Genomic DNA, 17,240 nt, shown 5'->3' with positions numbered 1-17,240 from the left:
TAATTGTAAAATGAAAAATAATTTCTTGCCGTTGCTTCTTCTTTAACGTTAAACTTAATAACTAAATACAGCTTAATGCCATCGTTTTCATTAAAATGCAATTTATTTCTTTCAATCATTCATTATAAATATTTCACTCGAACAGGCAAACAATCATTAAATAATTGCTGCCTGTTGTATGCATCAATATTTGAATATGAATGGTAAATGTAAATATTTAACTACAGTTTCGGTTTTATTTTTCTTTTTATTTAATTAAATTTTTTTTTCTTACTCTGTTGTTTTATGCAGGGGAAATTGTGCATTTGAAACTATTTTTTTTTTTTTTTCGTTAATCTGAGGAAAAAGGTTTTAGGGATCAAGGTTTTGTTTGATATATAGTAAGAGTTTTTGTTTTATTTTTAGTGTTAACAAATTTACAAATAGTTACAAAAACATAAATTTGAATATTTTTTCTTTAAATATAGAGGTTTGGGTTTTTTAAGTTTTATTTTTGGAATACATATATGAGAATTTTAATAGTTTAACTAGAGTTTTTTTTTCTTTTGTTTGTTAAAATTGTTTAATATTTGTTGTGGTTTTTTATGTTTAATATATTTTTCTTTAACTATTAACTATGTATATAAATGTGTGTGTGTGTGTTTTCAGTTGTTTTGTATATGAAATTATTTTGAAAAAAGTTTTGTAAAGTAATTTTTCATTACGGTTTCTGTTTAAAAAGTTTATTTTTTTTGTAATATTTTGTCTTTTCTTTTCTTTTAATTTAAATTTATTTTTTGTGAAATTTTGTTTTATAATTAAATTGAATCACTAACAAGAATGGGAGTTTTATAAACATTTTTAATGGCTATACTCAATCAGCTACAGAATTTTATTTATATGATTTTTGTTGTTGTTTGTTTGTTTTACTAAAATTTTCATTTCATTTGTCTTTCGTTTTTTTTTTTATTTTTGTTTATAATTATTTTGATCTAAAATGTTAATCTTCGAATATCTTTTTTTTAAATTTAATTTAACAACTAATATATCTACTATTTTGTTTTTTTTTTTTCAGTTGTGTGGTTTTTGTTTATTTAATTTAATATAATAAATTATTAAATTTATTTAATTATTTGGTTATTTTCTGTTTAAATTTCTTTTCATTTTATTATTTTGAGGAGGGTTGTCTTAAAAATAATTCTTCTTTCGGTCTTAAATTCGACTTAAGGCTAAATTTTTATGTATTTTATGTTGTATGCATGTTAGATGTATGAAAAACCTTTTGATATCAGGTTCAGTTATCATTGTCTATATGTTATGATGTTTTCTTGTTTTAAACAATTTGAGTTTTACTTTTTGCTAAAAGAAAAACTCAATTTGTGACTATTTTTTTCTGTTTTTTTGTTAGTTTTGTGTATTTTTTTCTTAAATAAAAACAATTTATATAATAATAATTATGTACAGTTGTTTTAAATATCTAAAAAATTATATAATACAAAATAATAGTTTAGCAAAAAATAGGAAATTTGTTTGTTTTTAATAATAAATACAATATAAAAATGAATACACGCAGGAAATTTTCAAATCATATGAATGAAAAAATATCAAAATAAAATTATTTGTGAAGTTTTGTTTTAAAGCTAAATTTACTCTATTTAGTTTTATTAAAGAATTGTACATATTTTTAATTTAAATAGATTAAACTTAGCTTTATTAGTTTCAAATAAATGCTATTGTTTGATTAATTATTTTACTTGATTGCTGGAATGTTTAGGTTTCCAATAAAATTTATTGTTTTGGCTTAAGATTTTCTTTTTAAATTTAATATTCGTTGCCTTTTTTAAACTATATAAAAAATGTTGTATTTTAATTTTATAGACCAAATCTATTTTAAAATTTATAGTTTATTTATAAAAAAAAATTAAATATGAATTTGCATTTTGTTATTTAGATATTCTCAACAGTCTGTCTAACAAGAAAATTAACAAAAAATCTGATTTAAAAATAACGATAAAAGTTTAAAAATTAGTTAAAAATTGCGTTTTGAACAATTTTATCACTTTTTGTTTAAATTCTAAGAAATATTTTAATTGTACTCTGATTTTTAATGAAAATTGCAAACAATTTGTTATAATTGTTTATAGTTTTAGTTATAAACCAAATTTTATTTCCAATTCTTTTGTCTCATCTCTTGTTAAACCGACCATTAGTAGGTATTTTGTGTTTTTTACTCAAATCTTGAAAATTGTTAATTAATACTCTATTAATTTTGTTTTTTTTTTTTTTGTCTACGTTTACATAATTATTTGCATCTGCACAGCAGAAAAATATTACTAACAAATATTTATTACAATGTTTTTATGTTTTTTTATTAGTTATTTTACACATATTTATGTATGTAAATATTTATATACGTAGTTTATACTATAATGTATATAAATATTAAATTTAAACTATGTTTTTTTATATAAAATGTTAACGCAGTGGATTATTATCTAATAAACTACATAATTGTGACTTTTATCTTCAAGTGTAGAATGAGATTTCGAGAGAAAGAGTTAGAGTTAGAGAGTAATAATGTTAATGTATGTATGTTTGGTTTTTTATATATTTTATATAAATTTGTTTTAAGGATCAAGAGAGTACAAGAGTTTAAAATACGTTTTTTTTAGATTTAGAGTGTGAGATAGAGAGAGTTAGGAAAGGGTTAAAGGTTACAAGAAAGAGTATTTTTTTGTATAAACGTTTGTGCTTTTTCCTTTAAAATAAAGTTTTTGAAATAATACAAAAAAAGGACTATAAATTATTTACAAAAACCGGTTAAATAAAAAAAGTATAAAATTAATATTTATATTTATTTTATTTAAAGTTTCAGACCGGTCATGAAATTTAAGATTTTGTAAAAACCACAACAACATTTACTTCAATTCAAAGGTTTTGCATTATATTCCTTAAAGTAAGACTCAGACCTTGTTTTAAATTTTGATGAATCCTTTTTTTCGAAAAAGGTTTCAATTGTTGTTGTAGTTTTTAAATATAATAAATGCATTTTTTGTTAAAAAGACCTGAATTATTGCTTAGACTTTTTTCTTTTTTTAATTTTTACTTGTGTTTTTCTTGTGGTAATACGTACAAAATTGTATTTTATTTTTAAAAATGTGTCTCCTAAACATGTTTTTGCATGTCTTAAAGTGTTTTAGTATGTTTTCTATGTTTCTGTGTATGAGAGAGTGTCTATGAAAAGGATGTTTCTTTAAGGATTTTTTGTTTATAAATATGAATGTATGTTTGTAAGCAAATGTTTTTTTTTTGTATAATAAATATGTATGTATGTAGTATTTAGTAGTATATGTTACGAGTTAATGTTAATGTTATTTTGTAAATTGTTTATAATACGTATTTGTTTAAATGTATGTTGTATTTGTAATTGTATTTTGATTGATTAAATATTAAATATAACTTTTGATGTTGTTTGTTTTGTTTGTTGGTTTATAGACGTCACAAAAATTTTGTTTTATTTTGACATTTCGCAACGGTATTCATAATAATAATTACTTGTTAATTTAAACGCTTTGAATTTCCTTTTCGTTTTTGATTTTTGCTAATTTTTTCTTCTTATAATAATATAAAAAACTAATAAATAAAGTTTAAAAAAGGAATACAACTTATTTTTTTATAAAAAAAAAGTAATAACAAAAATTATTTCTTTTTTGTTTTGAGATTAAGCAATTTGCAATAACGGACTTAATACAATTATCAAATCCAAGGTATTTCTAGAGAGCATTAGAGAGTAAGTTTGGTTGAGAAGAAATCATTGTTCAAGTATTTTGAATGCAACAGAATATTTGTCTCTTGGTTTGTTAAAAAAATTTGTTAAATTATAGAAAGTAGAGGGGAAAAAACTTTGGTTTATCCCATAGTTCTTTCAGGCGTTAATTTTCTCTTTATTATTACATTTTTTGGGTTATAATTTATGGTTTCTTTTGTATCTCTTGTCTGTAGTTTGGAGAGTGCTTTGGTGTTGTAATGAAACAATTGAGCAGTGAGTAAGTTTTTGTTTTCGTTTTAGTTTTGAAGTGAAGTGAAAGTGTGTGATGAGAGTCACAATTTAAACTCCACTGTTGCCACTACAACTGATTTGTTTTCTTACTATAATGATATAATAAAACCTAAACGCTTTTGATCAAAATGATTTAGTAATAATAAGTAATAAAAAACATACCCTATAATACAAATACAAATATTTTGTTTCACAGCTTTAGAGCAAATTTCAATTAATTTTTAGTATAAGTAACATTAAAACTACTAGGCGGAACTAACGGTGCCAATTATGCCAACATAATTAGTTACAATTAAATAAAGCAACAAATCCACAGCTGGTCTCCTTAAAATTATCATTATTATTACAAATCCGCTCCTTTTGCCGCCACCACTTTGGTTACCTTTTACCAGTCACCACCGCCATACTCTGGGCAAATTCGATCGATCGCATTATGAATGAATGTCATTCAAAATTGCCAGCTGTTAGTAGGGTGTTTTTACCACGTTGCCACATAGATGGTTTGCACCCGTTTGGGTGTGGGTGACCCCTCGGTAGTGGGGCTAAATTTTTATGACGTCTCTAAAAATCATACTTTAAATGTTTTTTCACGGCGTTGCTGTTGCCGATGTTGTTGTTGTTGCATCTGTTGTTGCTGGTGATGGTTGTGATGATGCGTTATGCCACCATTGCCCACATTCCCACTGAAGGCATGACTCATGGCTAAGGAGGTATCATCGCATGCATAGCTGGATATGCGATGATCACTGCGACTGCGCTCACGATCATGCGTACGCTCTCCACGATGGTGATCAGCGCTGCTGACCACTAAGCCGCCATTGCGTGCTTGCTTTAGATTGGTGGCATTTTGCGATTGGGATCTTCGATTGCCCAAACGTTTTAGCTCATAATCACGAGCATCGGCCACATCAAATGTGGCAGACCTTTGTTGATGTTTCGTTGATGTTGAGGAGTTGCCGGTAGAGAGGTGAGATTGCCTGGAACCTTGATGGTGAGGCGTTTGGGGCTCATATGCTCCAGGACAATATTCGTCGTATTCGTGGTCTTCGCACTTGTTGGCATTATATGAGGCGGATACCGCCGATTCTCGAGGTTCTCTGCCGCTCGACGAGGAACGTTGGTGTTTCTTGGGCGGCAGAGGTATGGGTGCTACGCATGAACTATTGCCCATTGCTGCGGCAGAGGCATTCGATGTTGTGGAACACTTTGTGCGTCTCACGACATCAACACCACCGCCACAGCAGGCGCATTCCTACAATTCGGTCACCGAATACATGTCATTGTTGGCTTGAGAACCGCCACGTTTTAGCGAGCGATAGTACATCTGTTGTTGATGGGCCTCGACTAACAATTGTTGCTGATGTTGTTGCTTTGTTAAGATGGTTGAATGGTAGTTGTTGTTTGGCGTGGTCGCTGCAGGATGGCGTTGATGATAGCTAGATGGCTGTGAGGTTTCATAAGAATGTTGCTTTTTGACTGAAATGGAATGTTGATCCATATAGGCGGCATTTGAACGTGCATTATCCAAGGTCTCGGAACGTCGTGAACGTTCATGTTTCTCTCGATCGCGATCCCGGTCGCGTTCTCTCTGTCTTTCTCTATCACGTTCACGATCTCTTTCCTGTTCGTAATTGCTCGTGGCCACCTGTTGGTGGCGTAAACTATTCGATTTGGGAGGTAGAGTCTGCATTTGTTGGATATTCGAGTTGTGCTCACGAGATTTGTGACGATTTTTAGGTGGTAGACTAGGTGGTTGCAATTGGATTTGAGGCTGAGTTTGGTTCAATTGATTCAGTTGCTGCTGTGAAGTGGTTTGAGTTTGTGCTGGTAGTTGCAGTTTCTGCTGTTGTGGTCTTTGGAGCGAACGATACTGGTTTAGGTTGGCTGCACACAGGGGCTGGGGTGATATTTTGGATTGCTGGACGGGCGGAGGAGCTGGTTGTGGCTGATTTTGGTGTGTAGGTATTTCGGGTAAAGGTTGATTAACGATTGAATTTGGATTTAGAGAGCGGGGTAGTTGTGGAGGTGGCGCAGGGGCGGCTACTGGTTGTGGAGGTAGAGGTCGTGATGCAACGGAGGGTATGGTTTGTGGTGGTGGTAAAGGAGGAGGAGGTTCATTCTGCTGCTGTTGTATTTGTTGCTGTAATTGTTGTTGCTGCTGTTGTTGTTGTTGTTGATAACTGGAACTCTCGATACTGTAGACCGCAGAAGGTGGCAGAATGTGTGTTGTCGGTGGATGATGCTGAACTGGCAATGGTCGCTGAACTGTAGGTGTTACTGTTACTGGTTGTATCTCTTGTAATTGATATTGCTGAGGCTGCTGTTGTTGCTGCTGCTGCTGAATTTGTAATTGCATTTGTAATTGTTCTTTGGCATATGAACTGCCTACACCCGTAGTGCCCGGTATTTCGGTAAAAGTATTCTTGGGCTTTGGCGGCGGCAGAGGTGGAGGCGGTGGCTGAGTTGCCTGAGGCACTAGCATTTCAGTAGTATTAGCCACGTATGATTGAGGTATGCAATCCGGCTGAGGACAATAGTCTTTGGATACGGTTGAAATTGAAGGAGTCTTGGCACTACGCAAATTAGGAGAAGGACTAGTACCCTTCAAGGATCCTCCATAGCGACCACCATGTGGTCGCCCTAAAGTAGCACACTTATTGGCCGTAGCAGCAGCTAGCACGCTCAGATTATTATTGCCCCTTACCGCTTTCGGACCTATGCTAATATATTTGGGATCGAAACGATTAAAGCTATTGTTGGTAACATCACGTGGATCTTTATCATCATCCAGATCCAGGCCATTGCCAGTTGATCTGCAAACCGTATTCGAAGTTTGGGCGGATAATACAGAACGTAGCGAAGAACCAGCTGAACGCGGTAGAGTGGCTGAGGCAAACATACTTTTAATTGAATTTCTTCCAATACCATTGGAGGCGGTAATGCTATTAAGTCGTATACTGCTATTGCCTGCATTAGAGCTGCAGGCAAGCGAATCTCAGTAAAAATCGTTGGCTTCCAAAGTCTTACATTGTTTGCTAAGTGTGGCATATTTGCCGTTATTAGGACCAGGCATATAGCTGGGTTGCTGATGCGAAGGCAGTCGCCCTAAGGTATGATGGCCCGAGGATCTAAAGGCAGAAAAAAAAACATGTAACAAATTAAAGATTATAAACAGTTGGGGGTACATATTAATTAATGTGTGGTAATGTTTGGATAAATATGATTGACATACATTTTAGATTTTATATAACAAGATTTAAATATTTGTATATACAAACTTTTATAATTGATTTTATTAAAGTGCAGATATTTAGTTATAGGTGAACCAAATTAAAAACATAAATTTAAATTGAAATAAACCTTATTTAACAAACAAATAAACCCGTTTGTGTTCCCCCAAACTAGGCCACATTATTGCAAATAAACTTCTTTTTTAGTTCTCATATAACTTTTTTATGGGAACATAAGGTGCTGTTCCTAATGTGAAATGAAGTACAAAATGTTTTTATGGTTTTTGTTGTAATTTTTTATATTTATTGAATGAATATCGATAAGTTTTCTTAGGGAGCTCATAATATGGTATGGTTTAAAGAAAGTGAAAGTTAAATGTATTAAGAACAGTTTTCCAGGGAAAATATAAAAGCAAATATTGGAGAGTATAAAAATAGGCAGATCAAGAGAAAGACAATAAGTTATATGAAAAATTTTGAAGTATATACTTTTAACTAATGCAAGGTAAGTGATTGATTGATTGGTTTATGGAATGTGCAACAACTTCCATATGTTTGCTATAATTTTGATCTTTACTGTTTATCTGTAGTATGACCTGTTTATTTACATTTGTTCAATAAACACTATTTACGCTTTTAAAACTAGGAACATTTCAATTTCAGCGTTAATCAAATGAAAACTTTATATATATTTCTAGGAGTTGTTAACAATTGGCATGAACTAGTTTATGGACTAACAAAAAATAAGGAAACTATGTTAACCAGGACTTGATGGCCCAGCAAAAATAACTGTTTAATAAAGGGAATAAATAGAACACAAAGTTTGGAGAGCAAATAATGTTTAATACAACACCGACTATGTATTGTCTATCTATTTATAAATTAAACATAAAAAATTAAAGTTTATACATAAAAAAATTAACTTTAATAAATTGTTATTTTACTTGTTTAACATTTATCTAGAATATTTTTTAAAATTTTAAAGGAAACACAAATATTTACAGATTTAAACATGTATGTATGTATAAACAAACAAAAGTTTTGTAAAATTTGAAAAATAAAAACAAACATGCTAAATACGTATGTATATAAAATAATTTTATAACTTCTGTAAAATTATAAAACTTTTTAATTTTAAATGAAACCTTTTACATGTTTTTTTAAATAATTATTTAAAACTCTATTTTAATAATTAAGTAACGTATAACAACAAAAAATAACAACTGTCATTTCCTTTTCTCACTTGTCCAACATTTTAGAACACTTGACAGTTTACTTTCGTTTTTTAGAACATTTAATCAGTTTAAGCGCATTTTTCACACGGTTCGGTAGTAAATTTTTAATGTCTTAGAAAATTAATTGTTTTGTCTAGAAATAATAGTGCAAAGTAAAATATTTTTGCAGAAAAATGTTAATGAAGTTTTGCTTAATATTTGTATATAAAAATATGTTTGGAAAAGTTTAAATTAATATGTTAAAAAAGTGTGTAAAGTTATTAAAAATTTGTTTGTCCATCACTCGCCAATCGTTGTTTTAATGCAGTCACCTGTTGTTGTTGTTTTGTATAAAATGCAAGTAGTTTTGTTGTTGCGTTTGAGTGTGTTGCAAAAAATAAAAAAAGAGCAAAAGAAGAGCATGAAAAAGCAAAGCTCTCATTATGGCCTGTTGTTATTGTTGTTTATTTTAGTGTTTTGTTTTGGTAAAAAGTCAGTTTTATGAAATAATAGAAAAGAGTTCTTTATGTTAAAAAGTTTCTAATTTAAAAATAAATAAGTTTAATTTAAGAAAATAATCTCAATAAGTTTTAATTTGAAAATATAATAATGAAATCAAAAAGAGTAATAGCACATGTCTATGCTTTTAAATGGCCTGTTATAATTTATTTAAGCGTTTTATAAAAAAGTTGTTTTATGTAAAAAAGTCAATTACAAAATATAATATTAATTAATGTGATTCAAAACAAAATCTGCAATAAAACATAAACGGAAAGGGAAGAGATAAATGTAAGTAATTTTCTTTTTTATTTCTCTTAAATTTGTTTTTGCAAAATTAGATTTATCTTTCTATAAACAGTGCAGGAACCTTAATAGAAAATAGGCCCCAGTTTTATTTTGAAATAGTACGAAGCCTTTTAGTTATAATACATATGTACATTTGGGAAAATACTGTAATAAATTGTATTTCAACTGGTTTAGTATTTATGAAAATAAGATTTTAATATTTCAAAGGAAATACAAACATAAATAAATTTTGTAAATTTTTAAATTAAAAGCAACCATGTTAATTAAGTACCTATTTGAAAGACAAATACTTTAAAAATAGTTTAAAAACCTCAAACTTTACATCAAACTATTTAACAGTTTATTAGTCCAAACCTTATTTACATAACAAAATAACGTTTAACAACAAAAAATAACAACTGTCATTTCCTTTTCTCACTTGTCCAACATTTTAGAACACTTGACAGTTTACTTTCGTTTTTTAGAACATTTAATCAGTTTAAGCGCATTTTTCACACGGTTCGGTAGTAAATTTTTAATGTCTTAGAAAATTAATTGTTTTGTCTAGAAATAATAGTGTAAAGTAAAATATTTTTGCAGAAAAATGTTAATGAAGTTTTGCTTAATATTTGTATATAAAAATATGTTTGGAAAAGTTTAAATTAATATGTTAAAAAAGTGTGTAAAGTTATTAAAAATTTGTTTGTCCATCACTCGCCAATCGTTGTTTTAATGCAGTCACCTGTTGTTGTTGTTTCGTATAAAATGCAAGTAGTTTTGTTGTTGCAAAAAATAAAAAGAAGAACATGAAAAAGCAAAGCTCTCATTATGGCCTGTTGTTATTGTTGTTTATTTTAGTGTTTTGTTTTGGTAAAAAGTCAGTTTTATGAAATAATAGAAAAGAGTTCTTTATGTTAAAAAGTTTCTAATTTAAAAATGAATAAGTTTAATTAAAGAAAATAATCTCAATAAGTTTTAATTTGAAAATATTATAATGAAATCAAAAAGAGTAATAGCAGATGTCTATGCTTCTAAATGGCCTGTTATAATTTATTTTAGAGTTTTATAAAAAAGTGGTTTTATGTAATAAAGTCAATTACAAAATATAATATTAATTAATGTGATTCAAAACAAAATCTGCAAAAAACAAAAACGGAAAGGGAAGTGATAAATGTAAGTAATTTTTTTTTTATTTCTCTTAAAATTGTTTTTGCAAAATTAGATTTATATGTATTTCTATAAACAGTGCAGGCACCTTAATAGAAAATAGGCCTAAGTTTTATTTTGAAATAGTACGAAGCCTTTTAGTTATAATACATACATTTGGGAAAATACTTTAATAAATTGTATTTCAACTGGTTTAGTACTTATAAAAAATAGATTTTAATATTTCAAAGGAAATACAAACATAAATAAATTTTGTAAATTTTTAAATTAAAAGCAACCATTTTAATTAAGTACCTATTTGAAAGACAAATACTTTAAAAATAGTTTCAAAACCTCAAACTTTACATCAAACCATTTAACAGTTTTACAAATATTAGTCCAAACCTTATTTACATATCAAAGTAACGTTTAACAACAAAAAATAACAAATGTCATTTTCTTTTCTCACTTGTCCAATATTTTAGAACACTTGACAGTTTACTTTCGTTTTTTAGAACATTTAATCAGTTTAAGCGCTTTTTTCACACGGTTCGGTATTAAATTGTTAATGTCTTAGAAAATTAATTGTTTTGTCTAGAAATAATAGTGTAAAGTAAAATATTTTTGCAGAAAAATGTTAATAAAGTGTTGCTTAATATTTGTATATAAAAATATTTTTGGAAAAGTTGAAATTAATATGTTAAAAAAGTGTGTAAAGTTGTTAAAAATTTGTTCGCCCATCACTCGTCAATCGTTGTTTTAATGCAGTCACCTGTTGTTGTTGTTTTGTATAAAATGCAAGTAGTTTTGTTGTTGCGTTTGAGTGTGTTGCAAAAAATAAAAAAGAGCAAAAGAAGAGCATGAAAAAGCAAAGCTCTCATTATGGCCTGTTGTTATTGTTGTTTATTTTAGTGTTTTGTTTTGGAAAAAAGTCAATTTTATGAAATAATAGAAAAGAGTTCTTTATGTTGAAAAGTTTGTAAGTTAAAAATAAAGAAGTTTAATTAAAGAAAATAATCTCAATAAGTCTTTATTTGAAAATATAATAATGAAATCAAAAAGAGTAATAGCAGATGTCTATGCATTTAAATGGCCTGTTATAATTTATTTTAGTGTTTTATAAAAAGTTGTTTTATGTCAAAAATGTCAATTACAAAATATAATATTAATTAATGTGATTCAAAACTATTCAATGAAATATGTATAAACGGAAAGGGAAATGATATTTGTAAGTAATTTTGTTGTTATTTCTCTTAAATTTGTTTTTGCAAAGTTTGATTTTTTCCTATCAGTGCTGCCAGATTAATAGAAAAAAGTCCCCACAGAAATGAAAATAAATATTATGGTTTCTCTTAAATTTGTTTTTGCAAATACATACTATGTAAGAAATGTAGCTAGGAAATAATAAACAAAAAAGGGGCAATTTACAATTTTCTTTAAATTATTCAAATTTTTAAATTAAAAATAAAAATTTTAAAGTTGTTTATTGATTTTATAAAAGGCGACTACAATTTTATAGAAAACTTTTAGGCTTTAGAAATACATATTTCTAAATTAATAAATTATAAAATTTTTGCTCTGCTCCACTTTCCTATCACTTGTGACTTTTCCTAACGACTATTTTTAGGGTCATATTAATGTATCATATGTATATGTTAGCATTTGTTAAATAATACATAAATATTCGCCAGTTTGTTTTAAATTTCCCTTTTTAAACTCTACTCCTTTTTTTGCATGTACATATGTATATGTACATACATATGTATGTATATATGTAAATAGTGCAAATTCTGTTATGTTTGTGCTTGTATGAGTGCAAAATATCCTAGTGACATTTATATACATATACATATGAATATCCATATACTTTTTATATCTCCCCCCAGATCTGTTAGCAATACATGTGTATGTATGTATCTACTATTGGTGTTAAATAAATATAAATTTATCAACTTTAAATACAAATATTTCCATATAAATATAAAAATTAATTGAGCGTATTTATACAAAAATAAAAATATAAATGTATTAACATTGTTTTAAAATCATATTTTAACAATTATGCAATTATGAGTAAAAAAAATTGTATGATGTAGCATTTAATGTTTAAAGGCACTTCTTTTGGTCAAGCAGTTTTTAAGTGTGAAACTTTGTTAAAGCTGCTCTTTTTTAGAAATTAAAATGATAAAAAAATTATTAAAAATTAAAGCAATAAAATAACTGAAAATGTGTGGTCTTAATAAAAATATGAATCTTAAGCAGTTTTGCTTAAGTGTTTGTATTAAATTGGTGAAACAAATGTTTACAGAGCTTTAAATTAAAAGCTTTAGTTTCTTAAGTAGTTGCCTCCGTTTTTGTAAATATTTAAAAAATATCCTTTTATATTTATAATATTATACCTAGATAGCTTGTTTAGGACACTGGTCCAAACTTAAAACACATCGACCTTGCTAGTGTTTGTATATAGGAAAAATTATTCAGAAATATGCGTGTAGAGAAAAAAATGTGAAAAATTAAATTAAAAAAAAAAAATAAAATAAAAAAAAAATTAATAAAAGCCATGCCTTGTGCCATGCACCACAACATCATAACCTGGCGGTGGTGAGGGTGATAATTTGCCACTACCAGCCGCACCACCACCACTATGTAGTGTGTTAGTTTTATGATGATTGTTGTATGATGCCAACCCTGTTCTCAATCCATTGGCGGCACCATTGCTGCGTGTGCCACCCAAGGTGCCACTATGGCCTACGGCCACGCCATGGGTCTGCTGATGATGTAAAAGGGTACGATTTATAGTGCCCGTATGATGGACTGGTGCTGTGGGTGATATATTTGCACTGGGTGCATTAGAGGGGAATAAAGGTGCTGTTTCGGATTTATCGGCATCCACAGAGGGTCTATAATTATCATAAGAATATAAAATTAATGAAGAATGTAATGCAAGACAGTTTATTTTAAAGACCAAACCAAGTACCTTCGTTTGCTTAAATAGATCCAGGCATGTGAATCGGCATAGACGAGTATGGTAAAGAGAAAAGATGTCAACAGGCCGGCTACCATCATCAGACTTAAACCCAAAAGACCGCCACCACAAAGACCTCTTAAAGCCTCTGAATAGTGGCGATCTATGGCACGTCTATCTAAAGTTGCTGATAATACGGTGAGATTACGTTTCGTTTCCTCTAAATCATTATCCATGGACTCTAATGTTTTGTGTACATCTATACGTGGATAAGTTTCTTGGCTCATTCTAATAAGGGAGTTTAAAAATGTTAAAGAGAATTTTATATTTACATATTACTTAGTATGAAGGAACGTGTGCATTATGCATACGCTTGAGTAAAATCAAAAGTTGCTGTGTATTTTGTCTGCTATTTACCTTTGTATTAAATAAACTGATTCACGAGCACGTTCCACCAGATCACGTGATTCATTCAGGCGTAAAATGAAGCGATTGCGTAAGGTGCCACAGTTAAGGAAGTAAACATAAGGACTCCGCTATATAGGATAAACAAAAGATTTTTAAATTTTACCTTAATAGTGAGGAGTAGATAAAGTTATTTTAAATTGTAAGTTAGCAAATTTAAATGAACAAACAAAATGGGCGTCAGTAACGTTTTTTTGCTGTTTTGTTCTTTTCTTGTTTACCACTCTCTAGCGGGAGTAGCGAAGGGAGGAGACCCATATATTATCATTTTCTGTCATTTCGTTGCAATCTAATGGCTTAACAAGAAAATGCAATTTGACAATGAATATTATCAGCCACATCAAGTGGCCTGTTTTGTTTGGAAAAATGGACGCCGCGTACTGGTATGTTATGGAATAATAGTAGCCAACAAAAAACCCCAAATATAGAAGAAAAAAGAGAACACCAAACTTTGTTTTGTTCGTAGTTTTGAAAATCAAATAAAACTACAAAAGTTTTAAACGACATTTGTTCCGTTTGCAATATGGTGGTTTAATTTATTGGCTAAAAGCCAAGTCTGTCTGTCGGCCGGTCTATGTGTGGTATTTTATTTTTTTATCCATTTTATCTTGTACAACTACTGCCAAGAAACAAACAAAAACTGAACTAAATCTAATTTTTTCTTTTGCAAAGTTAGAAAACTGAAGACCAAAGAAACTTAATACAATTTGTTGACAGATATTTATATAAAACGGTTAGTAAGTTGTCACCGGCTATTGTTTATATAGTCTATGAGTTCAATATAATATATAGCAAATGCTTAATTATTTGCTTACCATTCCCACCTGACGACACATGTACTCATGTGGACGCATACAAAAGTCACCAGCGGCTACAGCCGATGCCAGATAAACGCCCGCCAATAACCAGCAAATAATTATACAAAATAGACCAGCTACACTAAAGAATATCAAGGCACAGCGAGAACGACGTGCCACGCCTATTACCAAAACGGTACACAGCAGTAGTAAAAGCGTAAGGAAACCTAAAGTTGCAGGCCATCGTATCGATTCATAAAGTTCACCCAACTGCAAGAGATAAAGAATATTAAATTAAAATTATGCATTTACGCAATTTAAATAAAACTGTATTTAACTTACATGTAATAAACCCATTAGGGAGGTATCATTTTCACTGCCTTTGGTTTTCATAAAATATAGCACCATGTTATCGAGACTGGTAACAGCACGTGAGGTATTTTCGCGCACTAGACCACACGTTTCAATTAACAACATTACAGCAGTTTGATTATATTGTACTTTTTCTATTTGTGCTTCGAGTCTATGTTGGTTCATTTTAGTTTCGAGATCATGTTTTATGGCTTCAGTCTGTAATGTAAAAAAAAAAAAAAAAGAAATAAGTTTTATTAAGCTGTTTTAATAAAGTTTAAAATAATTTAAGAAAATTTAAAATATTTCGACGTATTAAATACCTCTTTTAAATACTTTATTAATGTATGCTTCACTATCGTTCTTTAAGTGAACGATTTTCATAAATTCAATTATTATTATTTTGAGGTTGTATATTAAATAATATGTAAATATGTGTAGAGATAAGAATTAAGACATAATTAAATTTACTAAATCATTAAAATTATCTTGAAATTTTGTTTAAAAGCATGGTGAATGTGTATTTCTTACACTCTTACACTTAATGAAACCGTTAGTTTAAAAATTACCCGGCAGTTTTAGAAGTAGTCGTTACTACTTTGTTACACTGCTTGATTAGTTCCTTTAAACATTTTATGTGGACTTTATAATGCAATGAGGAAATCAATCTTCACTTTAGCGTCCCAAGTAATTTGGCGCGAAATCAATTGTCACTTTAGTGTTCCCAAGTAATCAGTAGATAAGCAATTTAAACTTTTTTCGGTCGTTTGTAAAGGAAGAAATAGTTTTAAAGTTAAATTTCTCTTATTATGAACGTGTCATAATTTCTAACAGCCTGCTAAGTATGCAGGGTATTTGCAGCTGTATATGTGTATGTATGTGAGTGTAGGTGTATGTGCTGAAAAAACTGTCTATGTTAACTTTACCTGTCAGCTTCAGAACTTTTATGTTGTTCAAAGACTTCAGTCTTCAACTACTGTAAATATGAGTGTTTGTAACTTGTAGGTATAAAGTTTTTAATAACGATGCATTTAAGCTGTTATTAAGTTCATGTTCATAATTTTTTTCCTTCATTTCTCATATACACTGCATGTATGTGTTATATACTAATAGAACATACAGTTAAAGTTAAAAGTAAACTAACGCTTAAATGTTTTAAACTTTCCATTCTAATAAATGCACCTGTAAAATCCTTTGTTTCTTGACAATTTCGCTTTAAATTGATTTAATAAGTGTCTGTCAAATTTCACTTTAAACAAATTATCTTGACAGACATTAATTATTGTCACAAACTGTATGTTTTTAAAACATCTAACAGAACGGGCTGTCATATTAAATTTTCCGTTGTAATAATTATAGACTAAAGTTAACAGATGATTTGTAAAGAGAACTAACGAGGAAAAAAACTCAAAACTGAAAAGCTATTAAGGTAAAGCCATAAACTATAATGAACCTTTTCCTTCCAAAAAAAAGAAAGGAGTTAGTTATGGCATGGTTGGATACTACATAGTAGCAAAAAAGTTACTAAATTATTTTTGAACTTTTTAAACTTAAATTATATGGCAAATAGCTGTATTTTCGTTAACAATGAACACTTTAACAATTTCATTTAAACGTTAATTGTATTAAAATGCACTTTTCACAACAACAACAACAAAATAGAACATTCACAACACAACTGGCGGTTTCTGTTTTATCTCAATTGATGTTCTAATTAGAACTTATCTATAAAATTGGTCTGTATCTTGTTGTAACGTTGGATAACACATTGCAACAACTGCTGCCATTTAACAAAGAGACATCTAAAAGTGTCCTACACATTGAAAACGCTTACAACACCAAAGCATTTTCAAAACCAACCGTAGCCCAACATTGCGCCAAATACAAATTAGAATGTTAAACTTGTTGTTGTTTGGAAAACATTTTAAATGAGGAGAAATTAGTTTGTGTTTAGAAATTAAAATGAATAAATTCTTGAAATATTTTAACAAAATTTTAATAGGTTTTAAAGTGTTGCATAAAGTGAACTAATTGGTAAAGAGATAATTAAGAGTCTAGAGGTTGTTTTGACATGCAGACTTGTTTTATAAACGATATATTACTAAATTTCTTCTAAGCAATGCTAAAGTTATATTGTAGTCATTACAAAGTATGTGAAACAGTTACAAAACAAATTTTTTAAATATTTTAACAAACTTTATTAACTTTCTTGTCCCTACATTTAGTTAATCCTCAATTTCATTTATT

General features: G+C 29.1%; 1 protein-coding gene and 1 long non-coding RNA gene across 2 annotated transcripts in view; one reads left to right on the top strand and one right to left on the bottom strand.

Moving 5' to 3' along the window:
• Window positions 1-995: 995 nt before the first annotated feature.
• The window catches only part of LOC119602336, a 65,816-nt gene continuing 49,571 nt past the window's right edge, over window positions 996-17,240 (bottom strand). Inside the window, 7 exon segments of the mRNA XM_037953787.1 lie at window positions 996-5,023; window positions 5,555-7,167; window positions 12,980-13,315; window positions 13,393-13,668; window positions 13,798-13,916; window positions 14,661-14,912; window positions 14,985-15,212. Coding sequence (XP_037809715.1) covers window positions 4,608-5,023; window positions 5,555-7,167; window positions 12,980-13,315; window positions 13,393-13,668; window positions 13,798-13,916; window positions 14,661-14,912; window positions 14,985-15,212 — 3,240 coding nt within the window. The 3' untranslated portion in view covers window positions 996-4,607.
• LOC119602341 overlaps window positions 11,523-17,240 on the top strand; it is a 195,030-nt gene continuing 189,312 nt past the window's right edge. Inside the window, exon 1 of the long non-coding RNA XR_005231334.1 lies at window positions 11,523-11,643. This is a non-coding gene — a long non-coding RNA (uncharacterized LOC119602341). The remainder of the gene's footprint in view (window positions 11,644-17,240) is intronic.

This window comes from Lucilia sericata, unplaced genomic scaffold, assembly GCF_015586225.1.
Source record: "Lucilia sericata isolate MDLA Ls3-8-SP2 unplaced genomic scaffold, ASM1558622v1 Contig000006F_arrow, whole genome shotgun sequence".
NCBI lineage: Eukaryota > Metazoa > Arthropoda > Insecta > Diptera > Calliphoridae > Lucilia > Lucilia sericata.
The sequence above is the reverse complement of the archived record's forward strand: the minus strand, read 5'-3'. Positions and strand labels throughout refer to the sequence as shown.